At 36.6% G+C, this 16513-nt stretch overlaps 2 protein-coding genes across 8 annotated transcripts; one reads left to right on the forward strand and one right to left on the reverse strand.

The window, feature by feature from the left end:
* Positions 1–805: 805 nt before the first annotated feature.
* On the forward strand, positions 806–10833 carry LOC111801447 (mitogen-activated protein kinase kinase kinase YODA). 7 transcript variants are annotated; one of them, XM_023685446.2, is made up of 14 exons: positions 806–1051; positions 1152–1347; positions 3682–3744; positions 4342–5307; positions 5517–6248; positions 6524–6611; positions 6712–6774; positions 7148–7308; positions 7429–7504; positions 8084–8143; positions 8215–8322; positions 8684–8923; positions 9364–9455; positions 9571–10833. In XM_023685446.2, the coding sequence occupies exons 4-14, from the start codon at positions 4760–4762 to the stop codon at positions 10091–10093; spliced, it is 2691 nt and encodes an 896-aa protein (XP_023541214.2). In that variant the 5' UTR covers positions 806–1051; positions 1152–1347; positions 3682–3744; positions 4342–4759; the 3' UTR covers positions 10094–10833. The 7 variants fall into 7 exon arrangements, with proteins under 7 accessions (XP_023541214.2, XP_086983211.1, XP_086983209.1 ...); XM_087127085.1 differs by having other exon boundaries at positions 4706–5307; XM_087127083.1 differs by having other exon boundaries at positions 1163–1347.
* Positions 10834–11079: 246 nt separating this feature from the next.
* LOC111801448 (uncharacterized) lies at positions 11080–16348 on the reverse strand. Its single transcript, XM_023685451.2, has 10 exons — positions 16110–16348; positions 15152–15281; positions 14609–14745; positions 14446–14490; positions 14262–14315; positions 13968–14072; positions 13663–13866; positions 13078–13163; positions 11706–12754; positions 11080–11626 (listed from the first exon to the last, which is right to left on the reverse strand). Exons 2-10 carry the CDS (start codon positions 15279–15281, stop codon positions 11352–11354), a joined length of 2085 nt encoding a protein of 694 aa, XP_023541219.2. The 5' UTR covers positions 16110–16348; the 3' UTR covers positions 11080–11351.
* Positions 16349–16513: the final 165 nt, after the last annotated feature.

Consider the following 16513-nt stretch of genomic DNA (forward strand, 5'->3'; position numbering starts at 1 on the left):
TCTTAAACAGCTATAAGAATCCTCCGTGGAATATATGTAAAATTATCACATCAAGGTACATTCTAATTAAAACTATTTTATTATTCTATTATCTTTAATTAAAAATAATAATATATATATATATGAGGGGAAAAAGTGGGACCCATACGCACGTGCGAAGGTACATTTCCAACTCCTACAAGTCTTCTCAATTAAGTGTTGTACATCTCCCTTGGATACATATCAGCCACCTTTCATCTCCAACACAACACCCCTATCTTTCTTGCAGCCATAAAATATTATCCATGTCCCCCTAATTTATGCTCCCCTTCCAAATTGACCCCTCCATTTTCCCCTATTTCTTCATCTAACCCTCTATTTCCCCCCTTCTTTTATTATTATTTTTCTTTATAATTTATTGGTTAGTTAAAAATAAATTTTACAAAAAAAATAAAAAAAATAAAAAAATAAAAAAAATGCACTTACTATAAAATTTCTACCTTATATTAAAAAAATATAAATCAGTAAACGACACCGAACCATAAAATCTACTACATTAGATACGATCGCTTTACTAAGTCTTAAAAATTGGATATACTTTTTTTTTAATAAGATTGTAATACATAAATATATATATATTTTTTTACAATAATCTCTTCTCTATGTTATTAGTTTAACCAATAATATATAGATAAATTATTCTGAAATATTTATAAAAGTTTTTATTTTTTGGTTATAAAATTAATTTATTTTAAAAAATTAGCTAATAATTTATTTTATTTACGCATTTCTTAAAATATATTAAAAATATCGAACTTTCGGACAACTCCATGTCGTCGCTGAGGCATACTCTCTTTCTCTTTCATTTCTCTTTCACTTTTCTTACGCGATTTTCTCAAATCCTAAAATGGAGAAGCTTTGATGTAACACTTCGCCTCTGATAATCTGAGATTTCAGATGATTAGGGTTTCGATTTTTTGCTAACTTGGTCTTCAATATGTAAGTCTACCTCACTAGGATTTGGGCGAGTATAGTGGGATTCTACTGGAATTTGTAGTTTCCAATATTTAAGGTAACACTTGTTCATTTCATTCTTCTATTCTAGTTTTAGTAAATTTATGTTTATGTGATTTTAGTTTCGATTAGCCACTGTTCTAGTTTATCTGGTTTAGATTCTTGGTAGATCTGTATCGTAGAGTCGTGTTTTGAGGAATATGGAAGTGTAGCTTGTTTTTTAATTTCCTAAACGGCCGTGGAAAACAAAGGAAGGAAATTCAGGAGTGTCGTTGGCAACGATGGAGCTTAGTTTTTCAGCTCGTTTTGTTGCAGTGGGAATTCGGCTGTATCGGGTGGCATAAGCGATTAGAGGTTGGATTTGAATTTGCTTCTCTGGTCTAGTTTATTATTTCCCCCATTTTCTTAATTAAAATTTTATTCGGAGTAGCAGGGAGCTAGAATCATTCGTTTGTATGTTGGTCATGTTGACTATCTCATCGTTTTTACTTGTTCAGCGCCGTAATTAATGATCCCAAACTCTCATTGGCCACTACTTTTGCCCTTACTGTGAGGATTCTAGTTGCCTTCCAACTTCGATCATTCCCTTCTTTTATTAATTATGTTACTGTTGTTATTATTTTGTTTCCCCTCCTTTTTTCCTTCTGGAGAGTGGAGGGAGTGGTGTTTACTGCACGTCAAATTAGGCAAAATTTTGTCACCCCAGTTAAGAAGAATACTTGGGATTATGAAAGATCTCTCCTACTTTTCATGGTAAGACAATAAGAATTTGACTGTCTTCAATTAAGAAGTAGATTTGAGGATTATTAAAGAAAGTCAAGTAGTGGTCGAAAAAGTAGAAATATGAAGATGAAGGCTGAGAGGAAACAAAGCTTGAAGTAGAGTGTTCTCTTGTAGAATACTTTCTATGCATTATTCAGATACACAAAGACTCCTTTAAATAGGAGAGGATACAAAGCATACAATAAAATTCAAATGACAAGATTGACAAGATTAACCCACTGAATTAAGGAGATGGTAGGTAAGGAACACATGTTTACTTCCACCTAACCATCTTAAATAATAAATGAGGAATGGGTAAACCAGAGCAATATATAAATTAGGTTGTAACATCCCCCCATCAAAGGAGGCGAAGGAATAAACTGAAGACTGAGTTCGCTAAATTGAGATGTTGGAACTGAGCATGAGGTAATAGTTCTATGAGGAAGTCGACTAGTATAAGATGAGATGGGACGTGGCGAATTTTCAATTGTCTAGGAGGTCACTCAACACGAGTCCTTCTAGCATGTTTTGTTCTCACTTACATGCAACCTAAGAAAATTTTTCAGAGGTCACTCAACATAGAATTGCTCCAAGTAAAGCATGCTTAACTATGAAGTTTTTATGATTGAGCCACCGAAAAGGAAAGTGCACCTTGTTGGGATAGGTAGTGACTTTCAATTCTTTTAAGCTTAGGTATCCTATTCTTGGGATTTCTCTCATTTGGATGTGGTCCCGGTTCATTCTTGTACGCGTCTTTTACTTGGGTATAACAATCTTGATCGCAAATGAAATGAACGTCTATTTCAATAAGTTTGGTTAGAGCGTGAAACAAGAGCAGCAACACTGATATTACCACACCACGTAATGGGAGGATCCCAAATATAGATACGGAGTTCATGAAGAAGAATACACAAGCAGATCAAGTGATCATTGGGAGAAGCCTCCTAATCAGTATCAGAAAACACCTGTAGGGTTAATGATGGTGTAGAATGCAAGGCTAATTCAAGATTGATAGTCCCCTAAGACAACAAATAAGACGTTTAGTATAAGTATTGGTAGGAGGAGGAGGTGGTGGGGTGAAGGGGGAAGGCAAAGGCATTGGAGAAGCATGAGTAATCGAGGATATAGATGAAGTGTGTGATGTAATGGAAGATGGGGAAAAAGGGAACGGATCTGGTAGTTGAAGTTGGGGCCTAGGCGAATATGGAGATGCTGGCAGACTAAGAGAACAAGTGGCGAACGGAGTTGAGGGTATAGGTTGAGGTGGTTGAGGTGGTTGAGGTAAGGGAAGCCATGTCAATATTGGGGAGGTTGAATCAATGGTTGTGGGAGAGTTCGGGGCAAATAGTTGCTGGTATGGAAGTTATTTTTTGTTGCAACCAGGGACTCAAAGGCATCGATAACCCTTGTGAAAATCATTGTAGCCAATGAGAACACACTTCTCTATGTGAACATTGAATTTATGCAGCTGATAAGGCATAAGACATGGATAGCACGTAGAGCCAAATGATTTTAAGGCATAAGACATGGATAGTCCTGTCTCTACTTTCAAAGTTGAACCTCAGATTCGAACTATAAGATTACAATTGGGAGTTATTCATGTGTAGAAGAAGACTCCAAAAGGTTAAGAGAGAGAAACATACTCAGATGTTTGCAGTATTGCTACTGAAGAATATAAAGTTAATGGATTCAGAATCTTCTTGAAACATGTCTGTTATATCTGAAGTCATGAAATCCTGAATTTCGTGCATGCATAAGCCTGTTGTGAGAGTGTTCATGCTATATGAGACTATTTATCTTTAGTTTTTTTATTTTATTTATTTTTAATTTTTAAAAAAATTTATAATAATAAATGGAATGCTGTTTCTCCGATAGATGCATAGTCTTCGTGATATTTGAGCAATCAAACTTCCACTTTTCATGCAGGATTTTGTTACTAGTTCCTCATTATTGAGCTTCCTCAAATTCAAGCTGAAGTTGCAACAACCGGTAAACACATGAACTAAAATTTATCTTCTCTTAAATTAGGAGATAAATCTTTATTATCTTTATTATTTTTTTTTTAAAGAGAATCTTAGGGTTTTTAGGGTTTAAGTGTATTTTTTATTTTTTTTGTTCATTGTAATTTACCAAGTGATTGCTACTTTAAAGTGTGATTTATAACTTCGATTTCTACATGCAAAATAGTATGCTTTAAATTTTTTTACAGTTTTTTTTTTTTTTTTTTTTTTGGTAAAATGGCAGCAATCTTGATTCTTTTAATTTAAAAATCTTGGAAAGTTTTATTTTATGAAGATTAAATTTTCAGATTTAACTGCCCTAGTTTTATTTATTATTATTATTATTTTAGTTTTGAAGGTTTTAGAAGTTGTAGAATTGGAAAATTGTTTGGCATTCTATTATGTATTGAAAAGCATTGATTTTCCTCAACTTTCTGTTCCGAAAATTGTTTTGAATGAGAAATTGGATAGACAAGATTGTTTATATATGTTTTTTTTTTAAGAAAATCAATTTTGAACTTGATGTGGGAATTGCTTTCCGAGTATTTTTGTTCTCATTTTTGTTTTTGTTTTTTAATATTTTCAGATGAAGGATCAAGTGATAATTCTGAAAGAAGTGAAGTTTAGTGTTCTTGCACAAGACTTTGAAAGCTGTTGTTGAGGATTTGATAGTTTATCTTAGATTTTTTTTTAAGATAAGCTTCCACTGAAGTGTTTAAGTTTGTTATAGTTTCTAAATGTTACACTTCCACATTAATGTTAGAATGCCTATATTAGAAACTACGACTGGTCACAGAAGTGGTAGCTTGGATACTCAGTCACAGATTTACCAGCATGCCGATCGGGTAAAAGCTAATTATGGCATGAAGGGTATCATGTACTTGTCGGATGCTTTGGAAGTGTAACATTTGCTTTACTATCAATTTTCACGAAGTATTTTCACTCTGCAGAGTGAGCGGGTAGCCAATTAGAGTCTTCCACAATATTTAAGATAAAAATCAATAATGCCTTCGTGGTGGGGGAAGCCATCATCCAAAGAAGTAAAGAAGAAAACAAGCAAGGAAAGTTTCATTGACTCATTACACCGTAAGTTCAAGAATTCACCTGAAGGTAAAGTAAACAGCCGATCAGGAAGTTCTTGTAGACGTGGTGGTGACACTATATCTGAGAAATCACCTCTATCAAGATCACCATCACCTTCCAAAGAAGTATCTAGATGTCAAAGTTTTGCTGAAAGATTACATTCTCACCAACTGCCACTTCCAGAAGTGCACCCTACAGGTATAGGTCCCACAGACTCTGGGATTAGTGTGACGGCAAAATCAAAATTAGAGAGAAGCTCTAAGACATCTTCATTTCTACCACTCCCTAGACCTGCATGTATCCGGAGGAGGCCAGATCCTGCAGATTTGGATGGAGATTTAGTCACTGGTTCAGTCTCTGCTGAGTCCTCAAGTGATAGTGATGATCCCATTGATTCACGTCAACGTAGTCCTCAGGCAACTGACTATGACGTTGGGACTAGAACTGTGATAGGTTCTATTGAACCTAGGTAAGCTCACATGTCTTTATTTCATATATATCTTCTATTCTGGAGTCATTCTTTTCATTGTCGATAGTCTTGGTTGAATGATTAAATAGGGTTACTTGTGTCATTTTATTTGGTTGTGCTTGTTTTAGAGCAATCACCTTGCATCTGATGCATTGTTTCTTAATATTTATTTTACTTGTCCCTGACATATTTGGTGGGTTTTTCTGAAGTGCAACTCTCAAGGACCAGTCTTCTACTGTTGTGCAAACAAATTCAAAAGAGGGCCAGAAAGCGGAAAGTCTTTCATTTCCTCATAAGAAGCCTTCAATACCTAAACGGAGGCCTTTAAGCAGCAATGTAACAAATCTGCAAGTTCCTCGTCATGGGGCATTCTTTAGCGCTCCAGATAGTTCCATGTCTAGTCCTTCTAGAAGTCCTATGAGGGTATTTAGCACTGAGCAAGTCATGAACACTGCTGTTTGGTCTGGTAAGTCTCACTCAGATGTCATTTTAGGTGGCTCTGGCCACTGCTCCAGTCCTGGTTCTGGACACAATTCAGGGCACAACTCTATGGGAGGTGATATGGCAGCCCACTTCTTTTGGCAACAAAGTAGGGGCAGCCCCGAATATTCTCCTGTACCTAGTTCAAGAATGACTAGTCCCGGCCCAAGCTCCAGAATTCAAAGTGGTGCTGTTACACCTATTCATCCTAGAGCAGGAGCTCCGCCTGCTGAATCACAAACTTGCTGGCCTGATGAGAAACAAACTCATCGTTTGCCTCTTCCTCCCATTGCAATCTCGAACTCTTCTCCATTTTCTCATTCAAACTCTGCAGTGACATCTCCTTCAGTGCCTAGGAGTCCTGGAAGGACAGAGACTCCAGCAAGCCCAGGTTCACGCTGGAAAAAGGGGAAGCTACTGGGTCGTGGTACATTTGGGCATGTGTACGTCGGTTTTAATAGGTATGCTGATAAAACATACATTTAATTTGTCATTATCATTGCTTCAGGCAAAAGTTTGTTTATTCACAATACTAGTTGTGATGCTGTAGATAGCTTATCCGCTATAAGTCATCATGATACCTTGATTATAGTTTTGATACCATTTATCTCTCGTCTCTTATTAAAAAAAAAAAAAAAACCATTTATCTCTCTTACTCGTGAGGTCTGTCATTTTTTGTGCTTAACATGGTTTTTCTTTTCATTTAAAAAAAAAAAAAATTATTTCAATCATTCAGCGAAAGTGGAGAAATGTGTGCAATGAAGGAGGTCACCTTATTTTCTGATGATGCAAAGTCTAAGGAAAGTGCTAAACAATTAATGCAGGTACAAGTTCTCTACTACGCAGATCTCATCTAGTGCTTCCTTTTTTCACTGTAGATTATTTCTTTGTTTCATTAAGAATTTACTTTTCCATTTATCACAGGAAATTGCTTTACTGAGTCGTTTACGGCATCCCAACATTGTGCAATATTATGGTTCAGAATCAGTGAGTATTTTGTTTCTAATTTTGTTCTCTGTTAACATTCTCATTATAACATTATAAAGGAAGATATTGTGGTGAGGTGGTCATCTTTGTAAAGAAATTCCCCCTTACATGTGTTGACCTCCCCAAAAGTTTTGGATGGTTGGGGGAGGGGGGAGATTGAGGTTGATCCCGAAGTTACGTTCGAGGTTTAAGATGATGTGATTTGTCAATGCATGCAAATCACATTTGACTTGAGACCTGATTACTAATATATTCCGATTAACTACTGTTGCTGCCTACAGAAGGCATAGTTGGAAAAATCTGGATTTTAGCGGTTACATATTCTTCCGTGTTTTAGACATCTAATTTTTTTATTTGAAATCTTTTGGAACAGGTGGGTGATAAACTCTATATTTATCTGGAATATGTATCTGGTGGCTCCATTTATAAATTACTACAAGAGTATGGACAATTTGGGGAACTAGCAATTCGTAGCTATACTCAACAAATACTATCAGGACTTGCATATTTGCATACTAAAACTACAGTGCACAGGTGATTTGAACATCTATGATGCTCGCAGTTTTTTTAACACATACATTAGTGTCGTTGCTGCTACTATATTCTTATGTATCTTGTTTGTGGGACCTTATATTGAACTTCTAACCTTTGCAGGGACATTAAAGGAGCAAACATACTTGTTGACCCTAATGGCCGTGTTAAATTGGCAGACTTTGGGATGGCGAAGCATGTAAGATAGCACTCAGTTTTTACATTTACTATACCTCTAGTGATATGCTTTGAATGCATTTCTAATATTGACATCTCCATCCATTAAATTTATAGAGCTGGTTGTTTCTTCTTTTAGTTTATCAATTATTAACTTTCCTGTGAATTTGAGATTGTACCTAACAAGTAGTATTTTTAATTATTGAAGTTAATTTTAATATGGCTAATAAAAAAATTATTTATAAGACTATTTATTAAATTATGTTTTCCTTTATTCAATCATATTATGTGCATGTGGAGCACACATATTGAAATCCACGGTTCTACTTTAGTTCATAATTAACAAATACACATTTCACTGTTCATATTTATCTGCTATATTTACATTACATGTATTAGAATTTACTTTAAGTTTTGCTATCATATATATTTTTGCGATATACTCAAATCCTTAAACTAGAAAAAAGAAAAAACAAAACTTTGCATCCCATAGGCATGTTAAGACAGTAGTAAATATATGATCATTATTCACTCAACTCAGGATGTTGGTTAACGCCTATTTTCCCTTCTTTCTCTCTTTCTTCTTTCATATCGGTTACAGATCACAGGCCAATCATGTCCACTGTCGTTTAAGGGCAGCCCTTACTGGATGGCACCTGAGGTCAGAATTAATTCTCTTTAAGCAAAAATAATAACTAAATTATCCATATTTCTGACCCATGGCTTTCCCAGGTCATAAAGAACTCAAATGGTTGCAACCTTGCCGTTGATATTTGGAGTCTTGGATGCACTGTTCTGGAGATGGCAACTACAAAGCCACCTTGGAGCCAGTATGAAGGGGTAAGGACGTCTTTAAATATCTAAGCTATAAAAGTGTCTTCAACTGTTGGAAATACACTTTGTTATCAAATCTCTCTTGGACTGATGAGAAAGCCCATTTAAATTGCAAATAATCATTTTGAAGGCCTTTGGTGTTTATTTTATATTTTAATTGTTATAATAAGTAACAAAAATCTTTCTATTAGGATTGTAATTTATACGCACATGTCTTATTTGGCACATTATTGTTTATTCTTCTCAAAGTTCATGGTTTCATGTGTGGTCTATCTTGAATGTTTCCTTGAAGCTTACTCTCACATTTCTTACATGGTGCCTTGTTCTTTGTTCTGACGGGGGCACATTTTATATTCTTGCTTAAAAGGTTGCTGCGATGTTTAAGATTGGCAATAGCAAAGAACTCCCAGTAATTCCAGAGCACCTCTCAGATGATGGGAAGGATTTTGTGAGACTATGTCTGCAACGGAACCCGTATCATCGACCTACAGCTGCTCGACTTTTGGATCATCCTTTTGTCAAATATGCTGCACCTGTAGAGAGGCCTTTTTTGAGCTCTGAACCCTCTGATGCAACTCCTGGGGTTACAAACGGAGTGAAGACTTTGGTACACATACTCTCACATTGTTTTTGATTCATCAATGTTCATTGTTACAAAAATTGTATGGATCTCTTGTGGTTGTGGGTTTTGTTACTGTCTGAACTGTTCAATCTTACTGCAGATTCTGTTATAACAGCTTCTCCTTAATTTGTATGGTGCAAAAGATTGAGCTATGTTTTGCTGTCTCACTGGATTCTGAATTTTTTTTTTTCATACATATTGATATTTTAGTCAAAAACTAAGCTAAGCTAGGCAACCAGCTGTGACAAATTAACTGAGTTTTGATATTTAGATAGAACATTGGGGCATTTAGATTAGAATCTGGAAAGATTCTTGTGCCTCGGCTGGGTAAATTCTTTTTTGTTTCATTGGTTCAGAAAATTAGTTTTTTTCTTTCATTTTCTCACTCATCTTGGTTCTGAGTGTTGTCTATTGTTCACTTTCAGGGTATTGGCCAATCACGTATTACTTCTGTGGACTCGGATAGTAGACTCGCAGTTCATTCTTCAAGAGTCTCAAAACCTGTTCTTCATGCCAGGTTCTCTCTCTTCCCCCAATCCCAACCCCCAACCGAAAAAAAAAAAAGGAAATAAATAAAGTAGTATTTTACTGATTGAGGCTTTGATTTGATTCTGATTTCGTTTTCCGTCCAGTGACATCAACATTCTCAGAAACATCTCATGTCCTGTTTCACCAATTGGAAGCCCTCTTTTGCGCTCACGATCACCTCAACATCCCAGTGGTAGAATGTCTCCTTCACCCATATCAAGTCCAAGAACTACTTCAGGCTCGTCGACACCTTTGACAGCATGTGGTGGTGCTATTCCTTATAACCACCTGAAACAAGCTATGTACTTGCAAGAGGGATTTGGAAGCATGCCGAAGTCCTTAAATAATAGTCCATACAGCAGTGGTCTCTCGTTCCATGATTCAAATCCCGATATTTTTCGAGGGTTGCAGCCTGGGGCTCCCATCTTCTCTGAAATGATACCAGAAAATGATATCCTGGGCAAACAGGTTGGAGTCGGAAGACCTGCTTATGGTGAACTGTATGATGGACAGCAGGTCTTGGCTGATCGAGTGTCTCGACAGCTCCTGAGGGATCATGTTAAAACAAACCCTTCTCTTGATTTGAGTCCTAGCACTACCTTGTCTGGCCGCATGAATGGTATCTAACTCTGAATGCATCGATCTGCTAGAGCTCGTTGTCAGGAGTAGAAGCTTTCTTTGGATTGGAAAGATTAATGCCTAATCATCACCTGCCAAAAGACAACGTTATATAAGAACAGGGGGTGAGGAAATAGTTGACTAATGTTGATGTTCTTAAAGTGGAAGTAGCTGGCCACCGATCCAGTGGAGATGATTCTTTTGACATGTTGATTCTTGAAGGCTAAAAAGCTCAGCTGTGCAACTAAATTAACATGTCTGCTCGATTTGATCCAACGTAACCTGAGTTATCAGCTTGTACAGTGTTCGAGTATTCGATTTATCATCTGACCTACTAATCTGAGGTGCAAAATTTAAATTTTGTTCATGCGGGATGATTTCTGATGATTCAAATGTGAAACGGAGGTTACTTAGAAGTGGCAACCCATTGAGTTCGTGAACTAGGAAAGCACATACAGAAGGGAAAAATGTACATTTTTTTGGATCATCATATAGAAAGACTAAAGGAACAAATGGTCTAATTACCATCTCCGAACTTTCTTCCTTTCAACCAGGAAAAGAAAAACAAGGGGAAGGAAAACTTCTTATGCTGTACAGTTGTTGAAGGAATGAACTGGCTTGAGTGTCTATTATTATCTGATTTACACAATGGCTTCTTATGCTGAACTAGGAGAGAACTTATGCTGTACAGCTCATGCAATTAAAGTTCCTTACGGTGGAAGTTCATGAATGGCTTTCATTTTATGTTACTTCGGACCTGGTTGGGTTATTTTATCATCTCTCTTTTGTCATAAAAGAGATTCATTTCTTTCCCTGAAAAAGAGGTTTTCTGCCGGAATCGAGTGATCCTTTATAGTGACAAATATGGGAAACAACCCTGTTCTTATCTAATTTCATCTGTGCCCAAATTCTGATCTCATAAATCTTAAAATCAGCAAAATTAAAGGGTACTCGGTGTAACTGTAATGGGATGATGGATTAGCAGAAACGGGGCGGGGCAAAAATAGAGCTGCACCTTTTTTATAACTAATAACAAAAATATTACACGAAAATCTAGAAATTATACCAAAAAAAATAAGGAATTTTCCTCGCTAACAAATCTTCTGCAGCAGCCTGACACAAAGGACAGAATCATAAAAGATTTCCCAGGAAAGGAAAAAAAAGAGGGGAAAAAAAATTCAACTTCCAAGACAGAAGACCATTGGTAAAATTGGCTCTGCAAAGAATGTAAAAAAACAACTCGTGGGTTAGATCCCATACTCTCAGGTCAGGTAGTGGTTCGAAGTTTGGGAATGTACTTTATCTTCGCACCCTTTTCAAATTTTGTCCTGAACTTGGACTTGCCGGCTTCATTGGCTGAGGACGACTTGGGAGGGTCGACATTAATTGACATCGCATTGCCAAGAACATTGCGTCTGTCGAAGTTGGACAATTGAAATGCAGAAGTTTCTGTGTCATTTTGAATTTCAGAGCATCGAGAAGACTCAGAATCGGAGGGTAGATTCAATTTGACGTGGTCGGCTGTTATAGCCTCCTTCCACCCTGCATGCACAACAGTTAGAAGTTTCACCAACCTCACAAAATGAAGTATTAACTAGATTTGCGTTCAAATTTAACTTACTCTGTGCAAGGAAGGCTTTTGCAGCGCGACTAGAGAACTCCAGGCCAACTGATTGCGCAGGCTCTTCCTGGATCAAAGAGTTGTTGTTTCCAAAGTCCCCATTGTCAACATCCAAGGAAGAGGATCGTGGAGAATACGTATTCAGCAGCGCCTCATCTTCTAGCTTTTCAGTTATCCCTTCAGCTTCAGATTCTTCATTGTCACTTTGCTCTAGCATTGCATATTTGGTTCCATTACGACCAACTGGCCTCCAAAGCTTAACCATCACACGATTTGTTGCAGTTTGAACAGAGTCTGGCTTAATGAACTTCTGAACATGATTATTAATCTTCTTAGGCGTTTGATGACCATCCTGGCAATCATCTGGAGCTCCAACTGGATTTTTGCTCTCTTGGTTGCAATTTCCTAGTGCCACTGAAATAGAACCAATCAAAACCTCATGGCTCTTAATTTCCTCCGCTTGGGCCGTTGTCTCTTCAAGAATCCTGGCTTGGTAACGGCCTCCATCTCTTTCTGGCTTGGGCTTCCGGCTCCATACTTTTTTCCCATTAGCAATGGGCGCAGCCCTTGAAAGCACGTGGTTTCCATGCCTTCGCATATCTCCATTTTTGTGTCCCTGATAATTCTGATCTGCATGATAACCGTTAGAAAGTCCCCTTTGCGTCTTAGGCAATGCCTGCCACTGAGCAATTACATGCTTATGGCCATTCATTTGTATTTTCTGCCGTTCACCATTGTGATCAATAGGAAGATGTTCAGGGTAGCCACTGTGAGACCCAAAACAAGACTCAGAATCTTCGTCTTCATCAGTTAGAGATTGTTGAGATGTTTCAATAGATGATGGCATGTGATCAGCCAATATGCTCAGAGAGTCCCCTTCTGAGTGGCATTCAGTTTGAGGGCTAGATGATTCTTCAGGTAACACGTCTTCAATTGTTTCATTTACACTCGCTTCCATATCAGCCTTCTCTTCGCGTTTTTGCTCCTTTGACCTTTGTTCTTTCTGCCTTAGCTTCTTCTGCCTTTTTCTTTCCAACAGCTCCGCTTGTCTACAGAGTCACATATACCTTATGGGTTAGGAACAAGCGTTCTAAGACAGAACTCACAAGAAGCAAGCTTGTGAACAGTCAGTATTCTCAACAGGGTTATTTATCTTCAAAGGTTCAGTGAAAACCTCCACAAGGAGGTATTAATACTAGTTAGTCAGCTAAGATAAGAACGTCAGTCTTCCTTACCAAGATTTTTTTTTTTTTTTTTCAAATAGCACAAGAACCAGTGATCATAACAAGACTATTGATGCAAAACTATAGATCGGGCTAGAATTCACAGGAAGGTGCCATGCAAAAGGGAAAATTAATGATAATGGATATACCTCCTTTGAGCAGCTTCTTCCTCCTCTACCAGCAACTTCTGACACCTCAAAGCTTCAGCATCCTTGTCAGCAAGCCATGTTTTGACCTTAAAGAAAATGTTGTCACATGTTAGTTAATGAGCAAAAAACCACGCAGTCGTGTCAATATGAAGATATGATTAGATGATTAATATATTAATCTCCAAACCAACATGAAAATTTTAATTTTATGAATATATCTATGCAATAATGATATTGACGAATAATCCTATAAATAAAAAGATACAAAAGCATTTAAAATAATAATTAAGTTCTTTTTACTCCCAAAATAAGTTTACAATATTATTATTAAATATATACTCATATCAGAGACTAATTCATAATTATTATCATTATAATAAGAATAATAATAATTATTTTGTGGTTTCATGATCACTTATACAAGAGATCAAAGATACTGACAATCCTTAATATCAATGAACCCTCCGATTTATGAATGATTTCATATTGACAAATATTTTAATACATTGTAAACCAGAACAATGCGGAACTGTCAACCAGACAGAAAATAAGAAGTGTACCAAAAATTAAAGGATAATAACTTACCAATTTCTCTTCCAACAAGAAGCTCATGCAAGCAACTAAGTTTTTAGTTTCAAGACCGATCTTTACAGTCCCGCCATCAAATATATATTTTTGCATAGAGAAAGAAGTTCCACATAGGAATGTTTTTTCACTTGCATTGTCAAGAATTTCAAATAGCTCCTGCGAAGAGAGGGGAAACCTAGACGGTCTACCTTGTACAATGTCCTGAGAAGATTCAGGTATGCAATAAAAATAAATATTTGTACACAAAAATGCATTGATGAAGGATAGGACCCCAAATAAAGGCTGACGGAACCTGAACATACCAAAAGGGCAGAACCTGCCCTCAAATAAACATGTGGTAGGGCAGAAAATCTCGGTTTTCCAATAATGGCCGTCAGGTTCTTGATAACGGCTGACCCTTGCATTCCCTATATGTTTACACAGAGTAATCATTTAAGAGAACATAAGACAGACAATATCTAAAACCCGCAAGGATTTCCCTTGATATTATGTTCCATTTTCATTTCTATCCAATGATTTAAAGACTACATAGAGAGGATACAGACATTTTATGCGAAACTTCAAGTAAAATCTAAAGAAACTGAGGAATTACTTGCCTCAATTGAGACATTTTTAAATGATACAGCCTCCTTCGTCTCTTCCCAGGATAGCTGTAAAAAACATTTGAATAAACTTTTTAATAAAGGAACTCGACTATGCAGAATAACATCAATAAACAAATTTGAAATAAAGAATGAGACTATGTATAACAACCAGCGTGGATAGTGGACAAAAGATTACCTTGTCCCAAAATGCTGCTAGTAAATCCCTAGTTTTGGCAGAATCCTACAAAGTGAAAAGAACAAGTACGTTCAAGCAAGCGAGAAATTAAAGAGAAAAAATATAAAAGTAAATTTCACAAAATTAAAAAGAATTATAACATCTAGTAGTAAAAAATAAACACCTTATCAGGCTTTTTCATCCTATGATACACTCGTATATGTCTTCTATAGTTGATAAACGAGAAAAATTCCAGGAGACACTTGTCACACTTCTGCATTTGAACCTTTAAAGGAGATAGCAAGGGCCAACCTGGGAGTTCTGTCAAAAAAGTACAAGACATTTCAAATCTTTTGAATCCTAACAGGTACACAATTAACTGCAGGATGGATCATATGATTTGAGTGAAAAATAATTTATTTTGAATAAAAATTGACCCTCTTCTAGGATGCTTTATTATTGTATAACGACCCTCTTGAATAGACAATGAAGAGCAGACGCACAGACGTGTGTACACACATAAGCTGAAAAGGCATCACTAAAAAAAGAAGAAATTGGCACATATGCAAAAGAAATTTTTGTAGCTTTGACTTGAAATGCAAGTGGAACTCATGTATCACAACATTTCAGAGAGAGCCACTTAATTGCAATGCAATTTAATTGAACACTTGAATACCATGATGATCTAGAGCATGAAGTAGTTGAATCCACTGGACTGGGCTCTCACCAGCTCTTGAGAAAGAAAGAAAAGGCTCTTTGCCAATTGCCTGTCTAATAATAGTGTCTAGAGAATCATTTCCCTCCTCCGATTTCATCACATCTGGATAGTTAGAATTCTTGAGTTTTGCAACTGGCATCTACACAAATTTTAAACCCAAAATTCAAGGGAAAAGAACTGCATAACATAAAAGAGAAAATACATTACATGCCAGAAAGCAGTACTCGTTTACCTTGACCATGCAACTAGATCAATTATAGATTAATCAAGGAAATAAAGTACAAGATATTGACTGCAATAGAGTGCTGCATACAGATATGAAAGAAAGCTTTCCATCTGCTAAAAAGGAGAAACAATGAAATGGAGAAGGGACAAGATCCTTTCTCTATGATCAAATGACCAAGCCAGATTCAAAGTGTAGTACTCAGCTTAGAGAATTCGTTCATCTGAATTTCTTTATTATTGGGAAACAAAAACTATTTTCAACAACTTGCAAAAAATTACATCCTCGAAACAAGGTAACTATATCATAAGAAAATTCAATAGTGTTTTTCAAAAAATTCGCAAAAGCACCTCCGGGGTCACGAAGAAAGAAATCAAGAACAGCAGGAAACGAACGAGGAAAGATAGCATTTTCTAAAATGCCATCTCATTCAAATTAATACACAAATCTCACATAATTTCAACAGAACACAACACGCTCCGGCAAAGTTACGTTCACCATTAGAAGAACCATATATATATATATATATATAGACCTCCACAGCAATAGAATTGGGATCATCAATTAAACAATTAAACAATCAACAAACAAGAGCATAACAAAAATTGTCCACCAAGAAAACAACGAAACAACCATTTCAAGAACTCGGGCACATGATCTATAATCGACACATTAAGTTACATACAAAGGCAATACGCGAATACAAATAAAAATCACGAAACTGAGTGTGATCGGTTCACGTACCAGTAAGGACAAAGATCGATTGCGAGAAAAAAAGAAGGCGGCAGATCGGATCGTAAATGGGCCGATTTGGAAAGAGTTATAGAGCGTCAGGCCGGAGAAAAAGGGGCTGGAAAATTCGAGAAAGTGATCGGTGGCGAGGCGAGAAGCAGTTTTTTTTGGGGAGAGTTTCTTTCTACAGAGTGAGAATAAACGAAGGTTTGTATGAGAAAATATAAAGGCATAAAAATGAAGCCCTGTTCGTGTTTCAGTCCGGCCAAAAAAAGAAAATAAGGAAAATAAATTATAAATGTGCAAAAGGAATTATATGACGTGGAAATTACACGAGTGCACGCGCCGTTAACGTGCGTACGTTACTAAAATTAGATCTTGGGCCGAGCAATCAACGAGCCATTCATGTCGGCCCA

Source organism: Cucurbita pepo, chromosome 9 (assembly GCF_057944985.1).
Source record: "Cucurbita pepo subsp. pepo isolate OVF chromosome 9, ASM5794498v1, whole genome shotgun sequence".
In the NCBI taxonomy this organism is placed as follows: domain Eukaryota; kingdom Viridiplantae; phylum Streptophyta; class Magnoliopsida; order Cucurbitales; family Cucurbitaceae; genus Cucurbita; species Cucurbita pepo.